This window comes from Anarhichas minor, unplaced genomic scaffold (assembly GCF_050575085.1).
Source record: "Anarhichas minor isolate MPS153535 unplaced genomic scaffold, ASM5057508v1 ptg000017l, whole genome shotgun sequence".
In the NCBI taxonomy this organism is placed as follows: domain Eukaryota; kingdom Metazoa; phylum Chordata; class Actinopteri; order Perciformes; family Anarhichadidae; genus Anarhichas; species Anarhichas minor.
The window spans coordinates 20,024,841-20,050,313 of NW_027466463.1; the positions used below are offsets into that span (position 1 = coordinate 20,024,841).

The following is a 25,473-nucleotide window of genomic DNA, read 5'->3' on the forward strand; positions in this document are numbered from 1 at the left end:
AGAACAAACAACTGTTATGGTTCATAACTGCGAGGAAGCTATTCTGATAGTTGATTTATTGTTTTAGTTATTTTTTAAGCAAAAACACGAAACATTTGTTGTTTTTAGTTTCTTAAATGTGTCATATGTGATAATAAACTGAATATCTTTAGTTTTTGGATGTTGGTCAAATTAAATAAGGAATTTTGAATAAATCGCCTTTAGGCTTTTGGAAGCATTTTTCATAATTTATTAACTTTTGTGATATAATTATTAATAAATATTCCTGAATAAAGATTCATCAATAATGAAAATAGTCTTTGGTTGTATCTCGAATGAGAATTAGGATGAAGTTAACGTGTATTTTGGTGACTGGTGGTTCATTTATTTATAGTTTATTAATTATATATCTATATATATAATAGAGAAACAGAAGTTTATCTGAATGAGATGAATTAATCCTCCTTTTCTTGTAGATCTTGACTTTCATATCTTGATTTTCTGCTCACACACTGTAGTTTATTTTGACTGAATCAAACAAACGCCGTCCTGCTGCCACAAACACTGACTACTAGAGCACCAAATGTGAATTCATCCGCCACTGAAAATAGTCCCCAACAAATGCACTATTTCCTCCTGTTTGAGCAACGTTAGCTAACGGCCTGATCTGAGATGGTAAACATGAAACATTAGCTTGTTAGCATTGTCGTTGTTAGCGTGTTAGCATTGTCATTGTTAGCTTGTTAGCATTGTCATTGTTAGCGTCTTAGCATTGCTGACGTTAGCATGTAGCTCAAAGCACCGACTCACAGAGCTGATAAAATGGCTGAAAACTCGTGTTTCATCAAATTTAATTGATTTGTCTGGAAATGAATCAACAAGCTTTCCACATATTTTCATCCAAAGTAGAGTCCCAGCTTCATCATGGTGAATAAAGTAAATTTCATAACGGGGCGGTTATTATATGACTGCATCTGTAGCACAGTTGTGTGCAGTGAGATTGTCTCTCATGTGGAGCGTTTAACTGCTCTCTATAATCTTTAATTGTTGGCCTGTGGAGGCTGTGAAGTGTTGACTGCTGAGACATTTAAACACCATGAAACACTTGTTGCTTTAAATTCAAGTCAATTTCATTTTGGCAGATTTGCCTCGAAGGGAAACGTTGAGCGCGAGCTCCACGAGAACCATTAGTGCAGATTTAGGATCGTCTCTCCTGAATTTAATCTATTAACGGATCTCTCTTTTTATTTTCTGTTTTATTTCTCTCTCTCTATTGTATATTGAGTCTTTCTCTACTGTTTTTTATTCAATTTAATGTTTAATCTATTTATTTACTTATTTAGGTTAGTCGACTAACACTCATACGATTTTGTCAATTTATCAATTAGTCTAATTTAATCTCCTTAAATAATCATGCAAAAGAATCACTTTAAATCTTGTGTTTACCAGAATACAAAGAACTATTATGTGTGCAGAAATTCAGCAAAATGATGTGTGTGTTGCTCAGTTATGTAATTAATCCGTTCTAACAGCCTCCTTTTTCTTCTTCTCGTCTCTTCCAGGGCTGAAAAAACAGAAGTATTAAGTGATGACCTACTACAGGTACTAGTCAATGAAGTGTGTGTGTGTGTGTGTGTGTGTTTTGCTGCCTCTCACAGGAAAAACATCATCATCCGTGCAAAGTATTCAGCGTGCATTAAATGACTTTTCACAAATGGCTTTCTGAGCTGCCTTCAGGCGCCGTTAATGGGCGCTGAAATTGAAGCTCTTTGAGAGACAAAAGGCAGAACGTCCCCACTGATTGACTCGGGGCGCTGCGCTGTAATTGATCTGATTTAATGCCGCCACATCGGTTCCACTGAGTTGGTTTAATAATGAAATGAAAGGCGTTTAGGAGCGACAGGTGATGGTGTTCGTATAAGTGTCACCCGGCTGAGGAGAAGCTGGCTGCTTGCTGCATGTGCATGTCTGTCTTTAAACATGACTCAATCACCGTATGTTTCCCGGTCTCATGCGCTTTCTTTCTCTCTGCGACAGGTGGAGAAACGTCTGGAGCTCGTCAAGCAGGTTTCCCACAGCACACACAAGAAGTTGACCGCCTGTCTGCAGGGCCAGCAGGGCGTGGACGTGGAAAAGAAGTCTGTCAGGTCGCCCTCGGTGAGGATCAAACCCGAAAACATTCGAATAATAATGTTAAGTGTTAGATTAAAGTTACTGCGAGGAACTTCTGAACCAGTCTCAGTGTAGTCCTGACCCTCTATCAGACCTCCATCAGTAAATAGACCATCAGAGAGAAGATGGTCTGTTTCTATAGAGTTATTCTTAATGCTCGACATCGGTGACACCGGGTCGGATTCTGGTGAAACCAGATGAAATCATGCAGGTTCACCAGAAACTCCTCCAGCAGAGACCGGTCCACCGTGGACAGACCCAGATCCTCCAGCAGAGACCGGTCCACCGTGGACAGACCCAGATCCTCCAGCAGAGACCGGTCCACCGTGGACAGACCCAGATCCTCCAGCAGAGACCGGTCCACCGTGGACAGACCCAGATCCGGCTTCACCTGCAGCCTTGAACCTGCAGTCGGAGCTCCGGATGGAGGAGGAGAGCTCAGCTCCCGGCAGCAGCAGCGTCTCCTCCTCCTCCTCCTCCAGGAGCAGAGCTTCTCCTCTCTGGGAGCCGACACCGACACCATGCTGCTGGAGACCCAGGACATATTGCTGGACCCGCTGGAGGGAAGGGAGGCACGGTAGAACCAGAACCAGGACTGAGAGGGGCAGACTGTCAGACCCTGCTGCAGTAAAATGAGAGGTTTTCTAAAGGGAGTCTGGTGCTTGGAAATACTTTTCTCCACAAAATCAACACAAAATGAAAGTTCCTCACAATAACTTTAATTATATAAATGTGATTCATGTGCTTCATTACAAAGTATCTCCTTCATCACAATTAACAGCAAACAAATCGATGACTTTGAACCATTAGAGAGAATAAAAGGATGGATTTTTCCTTCAGGGTTGAGTCTTTGTGTGTGCGTGTAGCAACACGTCGGTTCGTATCGATGCGTTTTGGTTGAACAACACATTCGACAGATTGATTCATCGATTGTTTGTCTGTGTGTGTTTGTGTTTTCTTTTTGTGCAGAAGAAGCTTCCTCTAACAACACTAGCACAATGTATGGTGGAGGGAGCGGCAGTGCTCGGGGACGAGTCTCTACTCGGGTGAGAACACACACACGCACACGCACGCACGCACACACACACACACACACACACACATCATTGATCATCTGTAACATTGGCTGCATTTTCTCTCGAAAAGTGACGACATAGAAAGGAACGTTTTCATCATCTAGAGCTGATTTCACATTCAATATATCATTCAACCTTTATTCAAGCAGGAAAGCCTCTTAATACTTAATAACGTTCTTTGCTAACTTGCACATGATTTACGTCATGTTTTATTTATTTTTATTATTTCAGGTAACTGAAAGAGAAGAATACAGTAAATAAAAGTATTTCATAAGTTGATGTTGTGTATATTGTGAGTTACTCAATGTTACATCACCTCGCTGCATTAACTCATAAATGCATCAGTGCTTATTGCAGAGTTTTGAGAGACAGTGCATGAGTAGATAAACATGTCATCCAGGAGAACTGAGACTGCTCTCTGATGTTTTCCTTGTTTTTCTGCTGCAGGAAGATGCTGAAGCTGTGCGGCGAGACGCAGGACAAACTCGCTCACGAGCTCATGTTGTTCGAGCTCACCATCGAGAGGGACGTCGTCGAGCCTCTGTACGACCTCGCAGAGGTACGGAAACTCAAACAACACTCATTTTCATATAATCACTGTAGACCCTGTGAAACAAAACGCAATCCAAGAGAAGACAGTAATAAATTAACGAGCAGGAAACAATTGAGAGAATATAAATAGAATACTTTTTATTATAGAAGTTGTAGGAATATTTACTTCCTGTTATGTTTGCAGAGATTCAACCAAAAAAACATTAAGAACAGAAAAGTACCTGCTTCCTTTTGACACTTTTAACAGTAATTATCGCTCACAAGTCACATTCTCTTAGTTAAAGTGTTGTATAATACGTAATAACTGTGTATATTTATTCTGTTTGTATGTATATTTTTCCCATATATCCTCCTCTGTGTTTGTATTCAGATCTCTTTCACACATTTTTCTTAAATTACCTTAATGTGAGACCCCCAATGCAAAAACGTAATTGTTCCTGCGCGGGTCAATTTTGAGATTTTTGACTATTTTTCATCCATAACAGACTAGTGGAAAGAAAACATACAAAATACACATTTAGGTGTTTATTTTACTACTTTGTCTTTATGCGTCTGTAGATTTTACAGTAACAATCATCTTAATATAAGTAATAAACGGGAAGGTTCTTGGTGATATCTAATAGTTGTAGTTTTTATACCCAAATCACCTGAAGTGTCTCCCCTTAAGTTATAACACAGAACAATTTTATAAAAGACTGAAACTGCGTTTTCACTTAAGATATCCCCCAGACTCTTCATGCAAGAGATACCTTAGAAACTATTACTTTTATTTTTATATATTTAAAAAAATACAGGACTTCAAAATAAAGACAAATAAATCCATGCAGAAAAAGGCTGACTGACAAAACCATGAGGGTAAATAATAGAAAAATAGTTTATTTGAGCCCTCGTCAGACAAACCTGCTCTGTAATCTGTTGAAAAGCAGGAACACAGAGCTTCACCTTCATGTCTCTGATACCGGACCCACTGTTCATTAATTACTCTTTAAATAAGCCGGTAAACTGATCTTCATGAGACGAAGAATCGGGTGCAGAGTTTCCCTCTTTCACAATGAACGGCTCTCTGCTCCGTCCTCTCAGGTGGAAATCCCAAATATCCAGAAACAGAGGAAACATTTAGCGAAGCTGGTCCTGGACATGGACTCGGCGCGCACACGGTGAGTCTGCTGCTGCGTTCCAGACAGAGACAGAGTTGTAACCATAAAACTTTACGTATGTCTACAATTACATTTAGATTTTCCAAAAGCACCAAGACATATTGTCACTGTTAATATATGATACACAATAATGACTTCATATGTTCTGCAGAATATCAGTCACTTTGTTTTTGAATGTTCTCTAAAATGCCAGATTATTACTCTCTTGTTCCCCACAGTCTAGTTTTCTTCCACTGTACCTACATTTAAGTACTAGTCGTAGTTTTACAGAATTACACTGTAAATTGTGAGCAAAAACTCCACGGGGCACCTTTAAGTAAATTATAGTTTGATAATTATAGATGAAGATAGAGGTTCACCACCTTTCATGTTGAATAATTTCTTATTTTTAAACTTTTAGGTGTGAAAACCTCTTGAATCGTCCCATCAGTGCAGATTTCTCTCCCGTCCAATCAGAATCCGTCTCTGTGCTGATTCGCTGTCCTCTCAGAGCAGCGACATGGAGAGATTTGTGATTTTCTTTCGCTGCAGTTCAGTCAGTTGTTTTTTTTAGTGACCTAAATCTGAGAGAGTTTTTTTCCATCATCCTGTTTTGAGCTGAGCTCCTCTGGCAGAGCGGCACATTATCTCCACCCAGACAGAGAGGGAAGACAGAGAGGGAAGACGAGGGCTTAGGTTAGAGACGAAGATGAGTTCAGTGAAAGAGGATACATTTATACTTGTATTCATAGTCAAGTGTTCGATGGAGACTTAAGTCGGCTTTTAAAACAGCTCGTTGTGTGAGCTTCAGATGTTGTTGTTGCAGATTATCACTCAAAAAAACGAAAGTCTGAAGCTGCTGAAGGCAAATACAATGTCTTCGTTTAGTTGTGTTCACGTTTACTGAAGTACAAGTTCAAGGTACTTCTACTTTACTTGAGTATTTCCATTTCCTGCAATTTTATACTTCTCTACTAAATGTCAGAGGTACATATTGTACTTTTACTGGAGGCTACTACACCTCAGAGGTACATGTTGTACTTCTTACTCCACTACATCTCAAAGGTACATGTTGTACTTTTACTGTACTACACCTCAGAGGTACATGTTGTACTTTTTACTCCACTACATCTCAGAGGTACATGTTGTACTTTTACTGTACTACATCTCAGAGGTACATGTTGTACTTTTTACTCCACTACATCTCAGAGGTACATATTGTACTTTTACTGTACTACATCTCAGAGGTACATGTTGTACTTTTTACTCCACTACATCTCAGAGGTACATATTGTACTTTTACTGTACTACATCTCAGAGGTACATGTTGTACTTCTTACTCCACTACATCTCAGAGGTACATATTGTACTTTTACTCCACTACATCTCAGAGGTACATATTGTACTTCTTACTCCACTACATCTCAGAGGTACATATTGTACCTTTCACAGTTGGTTATTAATACTTGTAATATAAAGGATTTGAATACCTCGTCAGTCAAAAGTAATCTTGACTAAACTTATTGAATAAACAAAGTTAATGTTGTGTTCTCAGGTTTTATCAGTCCACCAAGTCTTCAGGACTCTCCAGCAACCTGCAGCCAGGAGCGAAGGCCGACCACCATCGGGAGGAGATGGAGGAGGCAGCCAACCGCATGGAGATCTGCAGAGTCAGTGATCGCCTTTATTCTCTATCCATGAGAGAGTTTGAAAGACAGACTGAATAAGTAACGGATGTAAAAAAGAAGTTACCGCCGTAACATTCTAATGGTTTACTAACTCCACAGTCTATCGCGTATCTTTAGCGAGTTTTCCCATGAAAGAAAAATGCATGTACACAGTAAATCCACACTGTCTAATGTACTATTTTAATTTAGTTTCACATTCAAATGCTAATTAAATATTTTTTGTTAAATGTAAATATGTTTTCTAGTTCTTTATTCTATTCATTTGGCAGATTTTTAATTGAAAACAGTTTTGACCTTTTCCACGGCAAACATTTTGTCACAGCTAATAACTAATAACATTAACGAAGGCTCAGCCACATTAAGTGTCCCGGTGAGCCAGCGTGCACAATACAAGAGCTCGAAGCCATCGTCAGTGTAATTAAAAATGTCAAAATGTCTGCTTCTTTTATTTACTCCTCCAGGATCAATTATCAGCAGACATGTACAGTTTTGTGGCCAAAGAAATTGACTATGCAAGCTACTTCCAGACAGTAAGTACGACGTTCCTCCCGTGACTTTGGCTGAAGGAACAGAAATGTTGTGCTCGTCCGTCTCAGACTCTCTGATCTCTCGTCTGTCTAGCTGATAGAAGTCCAGGCAGAATACCACAGGAAGTCGTTAGAGCTGCTCCAGAGCGTGTTGCCCCAGATCAAAGCTCATCAGGGTGAGTTTCAGACCGACACACTCATTGATGCAGTCTGCTTCTTCCTCTTCCTGCATCCTGCTCAGACTCTGCTGCAGCGTCCACGTGTGTTAGTTTGCATGTGTTTATGAACAGTTTGGGGTTCTGCTGTTGGAATTTAACTGATTTAATTAGAGCTTCAACACTAAAATACTATACAAATAATGTTATTTTATTTAGTTTATTATTAGTATTACTTTTATTTATATTCATGTCATTATTATTAATTTTTCTTCTTATTGTCAATACTATTACTTTTTATATTATTATTATAAATAATTAAATACATTTTATTCATTGAATTATATAATTATTATTATTGTTGTTATTATTGCACTTATTATTTATATTATATTATATATACACAAAAAATATGTACAGTTTATGCAATATCCGTTTCATATAAGTAATATAAGTTAAAATAACTAATAAGTTAATATTCATTTAGTTCACAAACTCTCTGATTGGTCTGTAGAAATATGTGACATCACCTTTTCCCAACAGAGCTCCGCCCCTTTAAACCAAGAAGAAGAACAACGATTAAAAGACAAAACAGGAATTCGCCCGTTTTAAAGAGCGAGTGTCGTTCTGACTTTGACTGATATCAGTCTGTTCATTCACGACGTCATCGCTTAGAGAAAGAAGCCGAGTGGGAACATATGTTTCTGGGCCCTTTAAGGTCCTCCAGAAAATATACTTCCTGTTTGTTTTGGAGAGGAAACGTTTAGCATCCTTAGCTGCTACTGTATTTCATGCATGTTGTGTGTGTGTGTTTGTGTGTGCCTGACAGAGACCTGGGTGGAGAAGCCGTGCTACGGGAAGCCATTAGAGGAGCACTTAGCACTCAGCGGGAGAGATATTGCCTTCCCCATCGAGGCCTGTGTCACCATGCTGCTGGAGTGTGGCATGCAGGAGGAGGTCAGACTAACAAACACACACACACACACTGCATGTGTCTTTGACAGGACACACACACACACACACAGTAAACACATCTCGTGGTGATACACTTTGCAGAAGTCTAACGAGGTCTAAGCTTCAGTTTGGTTTCCTCAAAGAAACAAACAATCCTCGACTGTTTAATTATTGTGTGACGGTCATTTTAAACCGTTATCAAGCGGTGAGCTGTGCAGCTTTAATTGCTCAGAATGTAACGATTGTTTAATGGAGACACATTGAGGCTACAGTAAATGTTTTCCCAGAGCAAATCTTTATGAGATTCCAAGGCAAATATATCATTATGAATAACTTAATCTCCATTCTACAGTCATCAGGCTTAATGGGATGTTTGTTGAACATTATGGATAATGTTTTGAGATGTGCTGCGGAGAAATGTTTGTTTGAAATTCATTAATCACCTTAGTTCAAAGTGTTTTAAGAGCTCGCTTTGACATTTGAAATGAATCGACTCTTTATAGGACACACAAACAGTCTGCTGCCGACTCAGCTGTTCGTTCATCAGCAGTCGAGTCTGATCTCCAGAAAGTTGAGCAAATATGATATGAATCAAAATCAGCCCCTGTTGGAAAAATACTTATATGTGAAATATGTAAAGATTTGTATACGTGTGACGCTATTTATGTAAATATAGTAGATATAAGTAATATTTAAACAATGTTTTTTTTAGTATTTTGCTAAAGTAGAAAAGTATTATCTGCAAAATTAACTTCATCAAAAGTAAAAGTGCTCATTATGCAGAATTGCCCCTTTCAGACTGTTTTACTATTATATACTGCAGATACTACATTATATGATTAAACATCAACACATATGGATATACGTGGTTTTACCTGAAAAGTACAATATGTACCTCTGAGGTAGAGTAAAAAGTACAATATGTACCTCTGAGATGTAGTGGAGGAGGAGTAGAAAGTACCATGAATTGGAAATACTCAGTACAGTCCCTATTAATTAATAAATACCTTCTTTTACTTCATGACTGAATTGGAGGTTAAAACTGTTCTCGTCGTGTTTCGTGTCTCAGGGTTTGTTCAGAGTCGCTCCTTCGGCCTCCAAACTGAAGAAGCTGAAGGCGTCTTTGGACTGCGGCGTGTTGGATGTTCAGGAGTACTCTGCAGACCCTCACGCCATCGCAGGTACCCCCCCGTCTCCTAGCTGCACCCATCTGTTGCCTCGCTGGACCTGATTACCATCGTCTAGAATGAGAAACTGGCCGTACAGCGGTAGATTTATGGGTTGGCACCAGTTCAGTTGCTTGTTAGGAATCTTAATTTACAGCTCGCACATCTGCTCCGCCGACTTCACTTCCACACGAACAACATAATTAAGCTGCTAAATGATGCTTCCCTCATCAGAGAGACCTCTAATATTTGGTTTTGTGTTTATTTCTCCTGCACACGTGACTGCAAATGTCATTCGTCAACCTCTGCAGTGTATTTTCTGCTAAAGGTTCATTTGAAAGTCTTCTGTAACGGCCACACATGAGAGTTAAAAGATTCCTTTAAGACCTGATGAGGATTCAGTTCGCAGCAAGAAAAGCAAAAATATTTTTTGTCAGTTTTTGCTCAGTTTTGTTTCAGAGATATTCAATAAACTATCCCAAAAACGTCTGGCGATCAATTCCAAATATAACTGTGATTAGTGTCAGACAGATCCTTCATCTTCTGTACCAAAATAAATAAATAAACCACGATAGACTACAAAAGACAGAAAAGCTTTTATGATGCTGTTATTGATCTTTTGTGAGGATGCTGCTTGTCTTCACTGGAGCCGACTGCTGCATAATGCTGTCAGATTAAAAACCTTATACCTCCAAAATAACAAGCTATAAATATTTCATATAGATCCTGAAAAGTTAAGAACATTTTATAGATTTAATTTCAATCAACTAACTAACAGCAGGGCAAGAATTCCCAACATTCAGCCAAACTGATGGAACTCTGAGAGACGGTCAAAATAACTCCGGGATGAATCCGACGCGGCAGAAACGAGAAAACAACCTTTATTTACGTTTCATCCTCTCCGCCTCCAGGAGACCACTTCTCTGGGAGACGGAACCTTCAGTTAGCGGTTAGCTCGAGTTTAGCCAGTGACGCAAACCCCCAATCAGTGTGTAGCCCCGCCCTAAAGCATCCCCTGCTTTATGGTCTGTTTGACTCTAAATGGACCATAAGTTACTAAATGAACATCATGCTGTATTGAAGAAGACTTGAAACTAGAGATTGAGACCATAAACTCATGTTTACAATGTTTACTGAGGTAATAAATCAAGAGAGAAGTAGAGTCATTTTATCATAGACTTCTATACAACCAGAGGAGTCGCCCCCTGGTGGACACTAGAGAGAATGCAGCTTTAACACATGAAGCATTGGCTCCACCAGCCCCCTGTGACCCCAGATGCTACAGCTAACCGCTAACTGAAGGTTTCGTCGACAAAACCAAAACACAAATCGTTTTCTCCTTCCTTTAACTCTGGATTTAATCCAATGAACAAACCAAGAAACCTGTCAAACTCCTCAGAAACATTTTGTCCTTTTCATTAAACATGAAATCAGTCAGCTGTGTTCACTGGAGCATGTGGACAAAGAGAGAGAGGTCTCTCTAATGATCCCATATTAAACTGGGTTAGCTCCAACAGCAAATCTAATTTGTGCCCCCGTCCCACTGGGAGTGGTGGTCATGATGAGAGGGGGGGGCTTCGTCTTCCATCAGCATCAATAAGAGGCAGCAGGATTTTTCTTTGTAAATGTAACAAACTAGAGCTGCATCTACCGTAGTTTCAACATAATTATCTGATTTAATGTGTTTATTTAGCAGACTACAGGCCTGTGCAAACACACACACACACACACACACACACACACACACACAGACAGAAGCTGTCTAACAGTGAGGGATGCCCTGACGTTCTTGTTTGTCATCCGTCCCACGCACTCCCCGGGGGAAATGAACGCGGCATCCAGAGAAGACGAAGAAGAAGACAAGTCAGCCGTCGCTTTCCTCCTCAGCATTAAAAAAAATCACATTCCTTCTGATCAAATAGCAGCAATGACTAAATATAGTGACGAGTCTGAGACACTATAAGCTCATGCAGGCACATTATAAATGCATTGTTGTTTGCTCAAATACATACATGCATATATGCATTAATCTCATTATTTTCGTTCTCTCCAGGAGCTTTGAAGTCCTACCTGCGGGAGCTCCCCGAGCCGCTGATGTCATACGAGCTCTACAACGACTGGATCCAGGCCTCCAAGTCCGTATCGCTTCAATTCACCACGATGTCGTCAGATCAGTGATGATGATGATGTGTTGAACTTCATCTTTAATTTAATACAATGTTCTTTCTCTGTCGTCCTGCAGCATTCAAGATCAAGACAAGAGACTGCAGGCTCTCCTGAACGCCTGTGAGAAGCTCCCCACGGCCAACAACAACAACTTTAAGTGAGTCACTGTTTCCGTGTTTCCCTCCTTGTGGTCGTTACTGGAAGTCAGGCGACTGAAATGATTAGTCAGACTTCAGATAAAAACTAAATTCATCACAGCACAAAGCTGTCTAGTTCTTGGGTTTGTTAAGCAGGACTGATGCCATGAATTGTGGGTGAATTAAGACACTTTTTAAAATTAAAAAACATGTCTGACTGAGTTAAACTGTCTGGAACAATTGCAGCTGAAAGAACGTTTTTACTGTAACAAGACAGATTAATTAAAGTAGCATAAAATGAGATGGTTTGTCTTCTAAACTCTTCATCAGTCAGACTCAAGATGGATTCCAAATGACAACTGATGATGTTCTCACTTCATCAGGTTTCTGCGCTCCATAAAAACTTCTAATTTCTCGCTTCATAACATTGTTCATGAATTATGAGCCATGTTTTCCCTTTCTTTAAAATGACTGAGGACTGCATCCTCTATTGCTCCTTCTGAGGTTTCCTCCATTTCTTCCCTGTTAAGAAAGTTTTTTTCGGGGGAGTTCTTCCATATCTGTATCCTTGGTTTAAGGACGGAGGGTGTCGTTTGATGCACAGATTGTAAATTTGTGATATTGGGCTTTATAAATAAAATTAATTTGACTTAGAAGGTGTCACTGATTGTTAGCATGGAAATTCCAAGCTCCCATGAAAGTTTTTGTGCTTCTAATCCAGCCTCCGATTCTTAAAAGTGAATCCAAAGCTTCATGTCTTAAAGCTGCATTCTCTCTAGTGTCCACCAGGGGGCGACTCCTCTGGTTGTGTAGAAGTCTATGAGAAAATGACTCTACTTCTCTCTTGATTTATTACCTCAGTAAACATTGTAAACATGAGTTTATGGTCTCAATCTCTAGTTTCAAGTCTTCTTCAATACAGCATGATGTTCATTTAGTACATTATGGTCCATTTAGAGTCAAACAGACCATAAAGCAGGGGATGCTTTAGGGGCGGGGCTACACAGTGATTGACAGGTCTCTACCAGAGACGTATACAGCGTCTCTACATCACTCCTCCTCAGTCCAAATATGGTCACTTCCTGTTCACTGGTTGCAAAAAACCAAGATGGCGACGGCCAAAAACCAAGATGGTGAGAGAAGGAGGACTTAAGGCTGAGGTGCTGCTGTATTTGCTGCTGGATCAGGGCGAGCCATGTATATTTGGCGAAGGGCATATCTCATGATCAAAGCCGCGGCGAGGAGGAAGAGGAAGAGAGAAAAGTGACGGGAGGGAAATTGTAGGAGCAGAGATGCTGCAGCTCTTGTCAGTGTCGACATCGAATCGCACAAATAGGGCGTATTTTTAGACAGTCGTCCTCCTGAGAAGACCTGTCAGACCCGTCCAGATGATCGCCGCTCGCTGCGATGAGCTACCTGATGTTCATTCAACAGTTCAGCTCAGGATGAGTCATTCAGCTCAGCTGCTCCCACAGAAACACACTGGACCATTGTTGTCTCTCAGAAAATTCACGAAGAGAAGGAACAGGGAGAATAGTTTGAAGTAATAACACAAAATAAGTACCTTATTTAATCATAAAGAGGGTGGGAAACCTTGGATATTGTTCTGTTATTCCCACGTTTCTCACTTTACACGTCTCATTTCACTACAACTGAAAACATGACAGGGAAATAGATCTGTGGGAATGTGGCTTTACATTTGGCCCAGTATCAACGGCTGCCAGACAGCGAGTCATTACCTGAGCTGCTGAATTCATGCATTCCCAGAAATGTTAAGCCTTTTGCACTGATGCTCATTTAGTTTAGTACATCACAGCTGTCCAGTGAAAACTATGCAGTGTGCGGATCTATAAGATAATATCAATGCTACAGATACCTACGTCTTGTTTTGAAGTCTGATTCTAGCATCAATAGAATTGATACAGAAAAGGCCTCAATCTTTCTCTTCCACACTCATTTATATTTCATCAAAGAGCAGAGCTGTTCAAACAACGGCCTGCACTCTCAGGATGAGAGGAGAGAGGAGCCTCGCTTGGAGCATTTTCACTGCTGTGAATCATGACTGATGGTAGTTTCTGCTTTTGTTTAGTTATTTGCACAAAAAAAAAGTTTGAAAACAGTCATCGTTTTATTGTGTTTGTTTGCCTTTAAAAACCGTCCTGTAATTTGAACATGCGTGTGATAAAGAACTTAACAGTTGAAAGCAACAGGAAAGAGCAGAAGCCGCTTTTATTAATAAAACATATCGATATCGATATCAACAATTCTGTTGTTTTAATACATTTTAATACATCCTACTATTGTAGCTCCAAATGCGGTGATTTTGTATTTTTCAGATAAACTTGACTTGAGTTCAATAAACCATTAAAAAAAACTGTTGGATTTGCAGGAAAAATTCATTCTCACAAAGTGGAAAACCGAGCTGTTTTTTGTAGCGTGTGAGAAGTTGCTGTTTTAAACATACATGGTTTTCACAGGACAGCGACAACATGGTACCTTTAATTTATATAATCAAATCACAAATAAATCATGTTTTTCTAAAAAAGTTGAATTATTTCTAATAACTTGTTTTGACAAAAGCTAAATTAATTTTATTTTAACCTATTTTTCTGTTTCTGTATTTTCAGGTATTTGATTAAATTCCTCTCCAAACTGACCGAAGACCAGGATGTGAACAAGATGACGCCTGGAAACATCGCTATTGTCCTCGGACCGAATCTGCTGTGGATGCATGACGAAGGGTGAGTCAGCAGAGATGCAGAGTCGCAGTAGTTAACTGACTTTTATAGAACAACATTAACAATATAAAGTACAACTTCAAGTGGGATCTCAGACTGCACGTTTGATTCTTTTTCGAGGGACTCATTTTCAAAATCTATGCATTCTTTATTGAAGAATCTTCTGTTATGAAAATGATGTTTTAATTTCTACAACTGCTTAAATCTTTTAAGCTAGACAAGATCATAATTAGATTTAACCTCTTAACGTCCAGGTTTCCTCTCTTAATTCCCCTTAAAGGTCACATATCCTGCACATTTTCAGGTTCATGCTTGACATTTTGTGTTTCTACTAGAACATGTTTACATGCTTTAATGTTCAAAAAACACGTACAATGTATCACATTGTCTGTCTGAATATACATGTATTCCCCCTCTGTCTGAAACGCTCCGTTTTGGCGCCTGTCTCTTTAAGAGCCCAGTCTGCTCTGATTGGCTTGTGAGAAAAATGTTGTGCATCTTTGCAGAGATAGTTCTTAAGTTATTAGCGGAGATACTCAGATGGGGACGATATATTCTAATGAACCTGCATGTGACAGAGGAAGGGGAGACAAATCTGATTGGTTTGTTGAATCACATGTTTTCTGATTCAAGCAGCCCACAGAAATCTGACTGGGTTGTCTTATTTCATCGTTTGTGGGTTGGTAGACACTAGCACTTCATAATAAGTCCCCTTTAAACTCGCTCTAAGGTTGTAAACAATCATCCATTATCTTCCAATTATAGTATCAGAAGCTGCCTCAGTGTATAATCCTCTCTTCTCAAATTTAAAACCACTGCTCATCAAATCAGATCTCAGGCCTGTTGAACTCTAGTTCCCCCTCAGGAAAATACTGAACTTGGGAAAACTGCCTTCCACAACATTGCATCTTATAAATAGAAATAATTACGGAGGATTAAAAAATTTGAATAACTAATCCCACTTTTAAACATTTAAATCTGTTTAGTGATTCTGGGATTGTCTCTGATGAGCTTTAGTTTGTCTCGTTATATTTGTGTTTCTTTCTCTCTTCTGTACTCTCGAATGAGATGGCCTGATTAAATAAATGTTATATATAATAAGTATCATGATATATTGTCTTGACCAACATTCACACAAAGTGGAATATTTAGATCCAAGACGCCATGTTTTTATGGCTGCACCGTTCAATGACATTAAATTATTCTAAATGTCTTTGTGCATCATTTTACACATTTCCTCTAAATGCAACATGTCATATTTGGTATCTTTTGAAACTGTGGGATGTCCACTAGAATGTAAAATTAATCATGTTACACAGTAGGAGCTCGTATTAATTTCTGTGAGGATTATGGCTCGTGTGAGGGGGAAATAAAATGGATGAACCTCAGTGTTTCCTTTGTTCAGTCTACCAGTTAGATTTCACTTTATATGGTGATTTCATATGTGAAAAATCTAGTTATTCATGTTTGGTATCAGTGGCGGGCCGTGTGTTTTATACCTGGGCCTTCAGTGCTGTCCTACTACAGTTGAACCACCTCCTAATAACCTCACTATGACGCCACAGCTACGGGTTGTGCAACACATGCAGAAAGAAACGCCGTATAGAAGAGAGAAGGACTCCGTATCCGCGGGGCTTCTCAGTGGAGAATCTGAATATCTGCTAATATTCATCATGCTGCTTAGAGCTCAAATTGCTAATAACAAAAATGGCCAATAGGCACAACTTTTATCATGAAGTTCACTCATGAAGATGATGAGTAACCAGTTTGGAAAGGGTGAAGGACACCTCCCTTACATCTCTGTGTAAACCTCACAAACTCTTTATTCCTCTCGCCGGTTCTCCTTTTTAATGCTTCTGCAATATCATGAAGATGTGCTAATCACCTGAGTGTAAATCCTTATATGATGCTCTACGTCCCACCATAAATAAAAAAAACTCTCCTCTCTGTCCGCTGCAGCAACATCACAGAGATGATGACCACAGTTTCGCTGCAGATCGTCGGCATCATCGAGCCCATCATCCAGCACGCCGACTGGTTCTTCCCCGGAGGTGAGGAGGGATGACACAAGAGGAAATAGATTTTTTTATTTGGAAGGAGGATTGAGTTCTTCAGAAAATGAAAACACTGAATTGTTTCTGCGTCTCGTTCCTTTCTTTAGAAATCGAGTTCAACGTCACGGGGAACTACGGCAGCCCGGTCCACACCAACCACAACTCCAACTACAGCTCGATGCCGTCACCGGACATGGACCTGATGGAGCGGAAGCAGAACGACCAGAGTCGGCGGCCGCTCAGCGTCGCCACGGACAACATGATGCTGGAGTTCTACAAGAAGGACGGGTACGAGCCCTCTCTCTCTACTGGGTTTACATTCTCTACACATATAGCTGCAGTTTTTAGGGATTACACGCAAAACATCCTGAAGATGTGTTAAGTCAGAATATACAATGAAATATTGTCCTTTGTTACCAGGCGGCAACTTCCGGTTCTGAAAAGTGAAGTCAAAGCTTCATGTGTTAAACCTGCATTCTCTCTAGTGTCCACCAGGGGGCGACTCCTCTGGTTGTGTAGAAGTCTATGAGAAAATGACTCTACTTCTCTCTTGATTTATTACCTCAGTAAACATTGTAAACATGAGTTTATGGTCTCAATCTCTAGTTTCAAGTCTTCTTCAATGCAGCATGATGTTCATTTAGTACATTATGGTCCATTTAGAGTCACACAGACCATAAAGCAGGGGATGCTTTAGGGCGGGGCTACACGGTGATTGACAGGTCTCTGCCAGAGATGTATACGGCGTCTCTACGTCACTCCTCCTCAGTCCAGATATGGACACTTCCTGTTCACTGGTTGCAAACAGCCAAGATGACGACGGCCAAAACGAAGAACTCAAGGCTTCAAAACATCCACAAACCAATGAGTGACAACACGACGACTACGTTCACTTCTTATATACAGTGTATGTTCATTACAGTACATATAGAGCTTACAGTTGACCAACATGGGACCTTATTTACGGAAGAAATATGATTGTAATTGTCTTTTGATTTTAGAGACCAGCCGGAATTTTGCAATTGAGGCTTTCAGGGGGTCTAAAGTGTCAATCAAGGCGTCTCAGACCCCCCCGAGACCCCCCGTATTTCTGACAAGTTAGCTTTAAATATTGTTTCCTAGACAAGGACACTTCGAGGCACGTAAAGTTTCCACATGACTGCCTTTTTGACAGCGTCGGACATGTGAAGTAAGAGTGAGAAGAATTCCCCCTTTGATTGCACAAGTTCCATGTGAGAGGTGACCTCATGCTCAGTTTCACTATGAGGTGGATAAGAAAGGGATACTGTATCCGTCTTTATCTGCAGCCCAGTGAGAGGGGTAAGAAAGTGAGGAAAGAGAAAGATGACATTTAGTCTGTGAAATGAGGAATCAGGGCAAACCTCAAGCTGTGGAGGAGGATTAGCTGAAACCCAGTCAGAGGCTTTCTTTCTCTTTTCTCTGTCTGTCTCCGTGTCTCTTCCGTTTATGCATTAATACACCCTTGGTCTTATAAGGCCCTGCGGCTAGACTAAGCCTTGCAGTCCGGAGACCACAAGTAGCCCAGCTAATTAAACCTGGATCCAGCGTGTGTGTGTGTGTGTGTCTGCGTGTTAGATCTGATCAATAGAGCCCGGCTTTCAATGGAAAGCACAGTGAGGCTCCCTTTGAATTACAGGTTTTTATGCACAAAAGATTTTAGATTTCGCTCAGTGCATGGTTGTAAAGTTGGATTTTAAATTTCTACTTAGTGCTCACATCCCTTTAAAAAAGTTAATTGATGTTCAGACACTAAAATGTGCACCTCCGGGGGATCTTTGTGCCTTCATGTGAGGAATAAAAATGATAATAATTTCCCATCATTCTCTGTACCGAGCAGGACCAGTTGAAGGACACACACTGCACTTAGCTTCTACATTAATCTGGCCAGTGAGAACTATTTATAGCTATAATCTCCAGACATACAAAGTACATAGTGTGATACTTTATCTTTAGAGAGAAATGATTCGGCAGCATCTTTGGTGCACTAACAAATTAGGTAATTCGATTATGACTTTCAACCTTCAGCTCTCTCTGGGCCCAAAAACGTGGAAGCAAGTGGAAGATTGTTCACTTTCTTTCTCTGCGTGCAGCGATGATGGTGATGATTGCATATATTTACTTTAACAGACATTTATTTATGGAAGAAAGAGAATAAAATCCACCGGCCGTGATTGGTTGTTGTTCCTTGTCACATGTGGTGCACGCTGCAGCGTAAAATACTATTTTATTTTATACTAATTAATCAAAAGAGATATACTGTGTTAATTAGTGACGTTTATATCTTAGGTCTTTATGCTAAGCTAAGCTATCTGACTGCTGGATTTAAAGCTTCATATTTACTGGACAGAGTGGTATTAATCTTCTCAAAACAGCTCCCTCAGACTTCGATGTTTTTGGATTTAGGATGCACATTAGGCTCCTCCTCTGGCTTTCCTGGCATAGAATGATAAATATTAGTTATGATTAAATGATACTCTTTGAGACTTTTCTAAAACTCTAACCAAATGGATTAAATCATTCTTTTGTTATGATTGTGTAACCCTAACCCTAACCCTAACCCTAGGAAAAAAAGTCCTGTAGGTCCAGTCTGCATCACTTATATTCAGACTGTGGCCACAACACCAAAATCAACACACAGCGCTATTGTTTTTGTTTTTTATCCCAGTTCATCTTAAAGGTGTTACATGGGTTGAGGTCGAGTTCTTTCACAAACTATGGACCTATGGACTTGGCTTTGTGCACAAGGTGGAATTATCTCGCTGAAATGAGAGAGGGTCTTCCCCAAACTGTTGCCACCAAGTTGGAAACTCAGACCAGAAACTACATGCAAGAAGGGTGTCCACATACTTTTGGCCACACTATTATAGTTGTACCACTGCATAGGCAGAAAAAAAACAACTCACAATTTTCTTTCATTTTTAGGGGGATTTTCTTGTGTCCATTAGGGAAACTTTGACCTAATTAGCGCTAAAAGGAACTGTAATTTTCTCTCTGGGTTTTGAGACGAGGCTGAAGCGCTTCAGGGAGAGAAGATCCCCCCCTCCACCCCAAGTACAGCCTCCCCATTTCGCTCCTCCATCTTGGCTCTCGTCTTAACAAAGTGCATCCTGCCAAAGTTCCTCTGCTGCTGTTAATGAGTCCGATGGGGGGGAGGGGGGGGGGGGGGCTCTGTCCTCCATGATCCTTACTCTCTGTCCTCATTGTGCTTGTCTCTGTCTTTAACTATGCAGCATGAGGAAGATACAAAGGTACAGTATAGATCCTCCCCACCACACCCTCCTCATCCTCTCATCGGTCTATTCATCGTCTGTCCGTCTCAGCTGCACGTTGACAGGAAGTGTCGGTCGTTTGACGTGTGTGTGTGTTTAATGCTTCCAGTCAGGTCTGTCTGAAGTGACACACTTGGACTCCTACAGTTCAATGCCTCCAACAGAGAAGGGTGACAAATGAGGGGGGGACATGGACAAAGCAGGCCTTTCTTTCTGTGTTTACATAAGTAGCATCTTTTCAGGCACTGGATGAACATGTTCAGCCTGTGACTACAATAGCCTCTTGTTGTTTAGCCTTAGCTATAGTTAAAATAGTTCCTGTCTTGTCCTGGAAGCAAGGGGAAACAGCCTGGCTCTGTCCAAAAGTAAGAAAATCTGCACCTCTAAAGTTCAATAGAAGGGTGACGTCATTTTGTAGGCCAACAGGAAGTTAGCATCACACTGGTTCTCTTGACAAAAATCCAATGGGATTATTCCATTGGATTTTAGATTATTGCATAAATGAATCTCTGTAGCAAACAAACGTTTATTATACTTACAGGCTTTAAAGCAGCTCCACCGCGGTCACGTGACTTCACGTTAGTCTATAAAGGAACTCCACCACGGTCACGTGACTTCACGTTAGTCTATAAAGGAACTCCACCACGGTCACGTGACTTCACGTTAGTCTATAAAGGAACTCCACCACGGTCACGTGACTTCACGTTAGTCTATAAAGCAGCTCCACCACGGTCACGTGACTTCACGTTAGTCTATAAAGGAACTCCACCACGGTCACGTGACTTCACGTTAGTCTATAAAGGAACTCCACCACGGTCACGTGACTTCACGTTAGTCGATAAAGGAACTCCACCACGGTCACGTGACTTCACGTTAGTCTATAAAGCAGCTCCACCACGGTCACGTGACTTCACGTTAGTCTATAAAGGAACTCCACCACGGTCACGTGACTTCACGTTAGTCTATAAAGGAACTCCACCACAGTCACGTGACTTCACGTTAGTCTATAAAGGAACTCCACCACGGTCACGTGACTTCACGTTAGTCTATAAAGGAACTCCACCACGGTCACGTGACTTCACGTTAGTCTATAAAGGAACTCCACCACGGTCACGTGACTTCACGTTAGTCTATAAAGGAACTCCACCACGGTCACGTGACTTCACGTTAGTCTATAAAGGAACTCCACCACGGTCACGTGACTTCACGTTAGTCTATAAAGGAACTCCACCACGGTCACGTGACTTCACGTTAGTCTATAAAGCAGCTCCACCACGGTCACGTGACTTCACGTTAGTCTATAAAGGAACTCCACCACGGTCACGTGACTTCACGTTAGTCTATAAAGGAACTCCACCATGGTCACGTGACTTCACGTTAGTCTATAAAGCAGCTCCACCACGGTCACGTGACTTCACGTTAGTCTATAAAGGAACTCCACCACGGTCACGTGACTTCACGTTAGTCTATAAAGGAACTCCACCACAGTCACGTGACTTCACGTTAGTCTATAAAGGAACTCCACCACGGTCACGTGACTTCACGTTAGTCTATAAAGGAACTCCACCACAGTCACGTGACTTCACGTTAGTCTATAAAGGAACTCCACCACAGTCACGTGACTTCACGTTAGTCTATAAAGGAACTCCACCACGGTCACGTGACTTCACGTCTCCACCACTAAGCTAAAGGAGGATAGTGTTCTAGTGAGGACGTTTAGTCGTCTCATTTAGACTCTTTTTAAGACACGTAAAAGCTTCTTAACTCAACAGAGGGACATTTACTGACCTATTTTATATCAGAGAACAAAACTTTGAAATCTTTTCAGTTGGTGTTAACCACAGATCTTATTTCCGACATCTAACCAAAAACACATTTAGAAAACACATTGACTTTGAAATGAGGGAACAGGAAGTGAAGTGAAGAACTCATTTCCTGGTTTTAGGACTCCAGGACTCCTGCAGCTCTCTATGATCCTGTTTTTTGTCAACAAGGGAGCGCTCCCACTTTTGTTTGTATTTGTATATATTTCCAGATGTGGGAATGTGTAGGTCGACGTCTGCTGCTTGTGATCAACTCGCACCTGCATTTTAGCAAATATCTGATCAGTTTTATGATATAAAGTTCAGCGTTAATGGCCCCCAGAGGTGGAAGAAACATTTATTTTTTTAGTTTATTACATTCCCCCTGTTTCCAGTCTTTATGCTAAGCTAACTGGCTGCTAGCTTCATTTTGAATGGACAGACATGAGAGTGGTGTCAATCTTCTCATCAAACTCTTGACTAGAAAGCGTCAAACTCCCTCTTTAGTTTATTTTTATTTTAATGCCAAAAGGACCATAAAGTCTTCATCGTGTTTATTTCATCCAAACTGCTCTCGTGTTGCAGTTATCAAAAGATTTAACATCTCACCTTTCTCATGCATCGTCATCTTTGCAGGAGATTGTCATTGAAAAAGGAACTTAATTACACTTTTAATCGGGACCGTGTGTAGGTGGAATGTTGTTCTCTGTTCCTGCATGCTCAGGATCATAAGTACACCCATACAGGTCCGTGTGGGTGGAGCAGAGTGACCCTAGAGGCAGGGTCAGGCCTCTTTCAATGATGGTTCAGATGAAGCTTGTCCCGTCCTAGCAGCCCTGATGACCCCACCTGAACCACACACACACACACACACACACACACACACACACACACACACACACACACACTCACACACACGCCCTCCCGTGATTTGATTCGCTGTGCATCTCTGTCCCACTGCAGCATGGGTGTCAGGGTGATGGACACTACTTGGGTGTCGCGCAGGGGCTCGTCTTCCACGCGTAAAACCTCTTCCACGCCACCGAGCGTGCACCCCCCCGTCCCGCCCACTGACGCTCTCGTCCCCGAGCAGCCTGGGGATTTCTCTGCCTCCCCCTCCCCCACCCCTCCTCCCACTAACAGCGACCGAGCCAGGTAAGGCTGTCGTGCCCCCCCCCCCCCGGTCCCCCCTCTTGTTTCACCACCACCTCACACACCTGCTGCTGCCCCCCCCTCACCGCGTGTGCTGCTGCTGCTGCGCCCTGCAACTGACACCACAACAGCGCTGTTTGCTCCACCTTTTTCTTTCTGTTTCCCCCCACCAAACGCTCACCATCACCTGCATGTCTCCCCTCTGATGAAGCATGACATGTCGAACTTTGTGACTGCTCTTTAAGTTTCTGTTTTTTGTCGTTTATTTTTCTCATCCTTGAATTTGTATAGCAGCCATGTGTGCAGATTTATTCCTGTATTTTATGTGAAGATTTTTACCGAACAACTTGTGGGAGAAGTTGATCCACATGTTCAGTAGTTCATTGCTGCATGTGCATGAATTATTTATCTGTTTTGTTTTTTTGTTGTCATTAGTCCAAGCATCATTAACAGCATAACAGTCCATTGTCGCAAGGCCCTGCAATGGATGAGGTGACTTTTCTGTTTGATTTCCTTTCTGTGATTTGAAACCCATAGAACACCTCTTCTTTATTTCCTCTGTACTGTGCCTCCCCGGAGCCCTCACTTCTCCCTCCAGATACAATAATTAATATTCCTCTCAAACTTAAACTGATAAATCGATACATCCCACTGCTCTTAACCTCCTATATATGAATGAATTCCTCCACTTTACCTCCAGCTCTATCCCCCAGGAAACATTGACATGTTTGTCATTGCAGCTCGGATGATGCATCCTCCAATTGGTCGGACTCCTGTTACGCCTACCCCTCCCCTGAGGAGGAGAGGCCGCCTCCCCCTTACCCTTCTTCCTCCTCCTCTTCCTCCTCTTCCTCTTGCTCCTCCTACTCGCTCCCTCACCACCATTTCCACACCCGAGCACCTCCGGGTATGCGTCCCGTCGCCCCCAACCCTGAGTCCGTGCCCCCCGGCCCGTCCCCTCCCCCACTCCCCCACTCCCTCTGCCCGTCCCCTCAGCCGTTTGACGTCAACTCCAACCCCAAACCCAGTTGCTTGCACCTGCCCAAACAGGCCTCCCTGTCCGACGCTTCGCATGCAGCCCCGCCCGAAACGAATGGCTCCACCCTGTACATCAAACCCCCGCTCGTTCTCACTCGCCACGACCTGTTCCTGGGCTCCCCCAAACCCCCCAACACCCCCCTATCTGCTCCCCCTCCATGGGCCGCCTGTAGCCGGGAGAGAGGAGCCAAGCTGACTAGGTAAATACCAGAACGCTGCCTAACTCGCCCATATACTCCCAACACAACTCACACACAAAAAGGAGAGATGAGAGAGGGATGGGTGAGGGGAAAAGGGAGATGGGTGAGATTAAGATACCCCCCCCCCCCCCACACACCCTCTCCTGTTCTTTCTTCTTATTTATTGTGTATCCGTCAATCATGGAAACCAATTCTCTTTAAGAACGCCATTATCAGATCCATCTTTTTTTAATATAATTGCTGTGAATGTGATCCATAACTATCCACGTTGCCAGGATATTTCAGGAGGCGGTTGCCAGGCAACAAAGGAAATTCAAAGCTTTCAGTGCATGCCATTATAAAAAATAAAAAAAAGCAGTGGGCGTTAATGAGTCATACCAGTGGGCACAACATCAGACCTTGAGAATGAACAGAAACAACACGATGTGTGTGGAGTTAATGTCTTTGTTATGTTTGATATTGAGCCCCAAAAGATGCTCGTGTGCTTCGCCCCCCCCCTCCCTCCCCCGTCTCTAAATCACTGCAGCTTCAACCATCCATTCATGCCTCATCTGCAGAGCGACAGTCTGAGTATGAACTGGTTATGTTTCGACCTTCATTGGCATTCTGGCTGCGCTGCGCCGTAAAAAGTAAAATCCATTAAGCCATTTGGGTTTATTTGGGATTTTTGAACTGCTTTCCGCTGCACGGCATTACAGACCTCATGTTCGCCTGCAGACAGTGGTCACTCTGGCAATTTGACACGGAACTATGGGTGCTCTCTTTTTTTATTATTATTTGCCAAGAGATTTATGGAAACACGGTTGACATGTTATTAAAGAGAAGAGAGATGCATGAGGCAGCTTGTCATTCCTGTGTGTGTGTGTGTGTGTGTGTGTGTGTGTGTGTGTGTGTGTGTGTGTGTGTGTGTGTGTGTGTGTGTGTGTGTGTGTGTGCGTGCGCGCGTCCTCAGTACTCTGAAGAACAAGGAGTTGTCTCCAGTGATCGGACAGAAGGGACTCCAGGGGATGACTTCTTGTGGACAGTCTGACCACAGCCCTCACACCCTGAGAAGAGGTAACGAGGCAGCGAGACGCCTTCGCATCAGTCTGAACATGTCAAAGTTACAGAAAATTATTTTAAAAGCCCCAGAAACATGCACATCGATTTGTAAATATGCTACCAATCAAACATGTCGGTCTCAAGTTTTAATCTTGGTTCATTACGGTCCTTGGCTTTCGCAAGCACTGTAATAAGCTCGTGCAATCATTTTATTCGGCCTGAATGTAATGATTGGACGAGCTCCCTCCCTGTCTGTCTGCCTGCCCGAATAATGCTCGTGCACTCAACGCTCGTCACCTGAGTCTTCTTCAAGCTACTATCCTCGTAGCTGCTGGCTACTTTCATTGGAAAAGAGTTGGGTTTTTCGGTTGGATGATTGTTAAAATCAAGCGTACTCTTGCTTTTTTTCAAGATTACCAACCCTAGCTTTAAAACTTGTGTAGGTAACAT

At 41.7% G+C, this 25,473-nt stretch overlaps 1 protein-coding gene across 1 annotated transcript in view; it reads left to right on the forward strand.

Moving 5' to 3' along the window:
- Positions 1 to 25,473, forward strand: part of LOC142951399 (rho GTPase-activating protein 44-like) — a 70,746-nt gene that overhangs the window by 41,085 nt on the left and 4,188 nt on the right. Inside the window, exons 2-19 of the mRNA XM_076092907.1 lie at positions 1,542 to 1,581; positions 2,017 to 2,136; positions 3,121 to 3,197; positions 3,675 to 3,786; positions 4,860 to 4,936; positions 6,471 to 6,585; positions 7,065 to 7,133; positions 7,225 to 7,306; positions 8,115 to 8,242; positions 9,309 to 9,420; positions 11,459 to 11,540; positions 11,648 to 11,728; positions 14,336 to 14,449; positions 16,406 to 16,497; positions 16,608 to 16,788; positions 19,752 to 19,769; positions 22,556 to 22,747; positions 24,935 to 25,046. Coding sequence (XP_075949022.1) covers positions 1,542 to 1,581; positions 2,017 to 2,136; positions 3,121 to 3,197; positions 3,675 to 3,786; positions 4,860 to 4,936; positions 6,471 to 6,585; positions 7,065 to 7,133; positions 7,225 to 7,306; positions 8,115 to 8,242; positions 9,309 to 9,420; positions 11,459 to 11,540; positions 11,648 to 11,728; positions 14,336 to 14,449; positions 16,406 to 16,497; positions 16,608 to 16,788; positions 19,752 to 19,769; positions 22,556 to 22,747; positions 24,935 to 25,046 — 1,804 coding nt within the window. The remainder of the gene's footprint in view (positions 1 to 1,541; positions 1,582 to 2,016; positions 2,137 to 3,120; positions 3,198 to 3,674; positions 3,787 to 4,859; positions 4,937 to 6,470; positions 6,586 to 7,064; positions 7,134 to 7,224; positions 7,307 to 8,114; positions 8,243 to 9,308; positions 9,421 to 11,458; positions 11,541 to 11,647; positions 11,729 to 14,335; positions 14,450 to 16,405; positions 16,498 to 16,607; positions 16,789 to 19,751; positions 19,770 to 22,555; positions 22,748 to 24,934; positions 25,047 to 25,473) is intronic.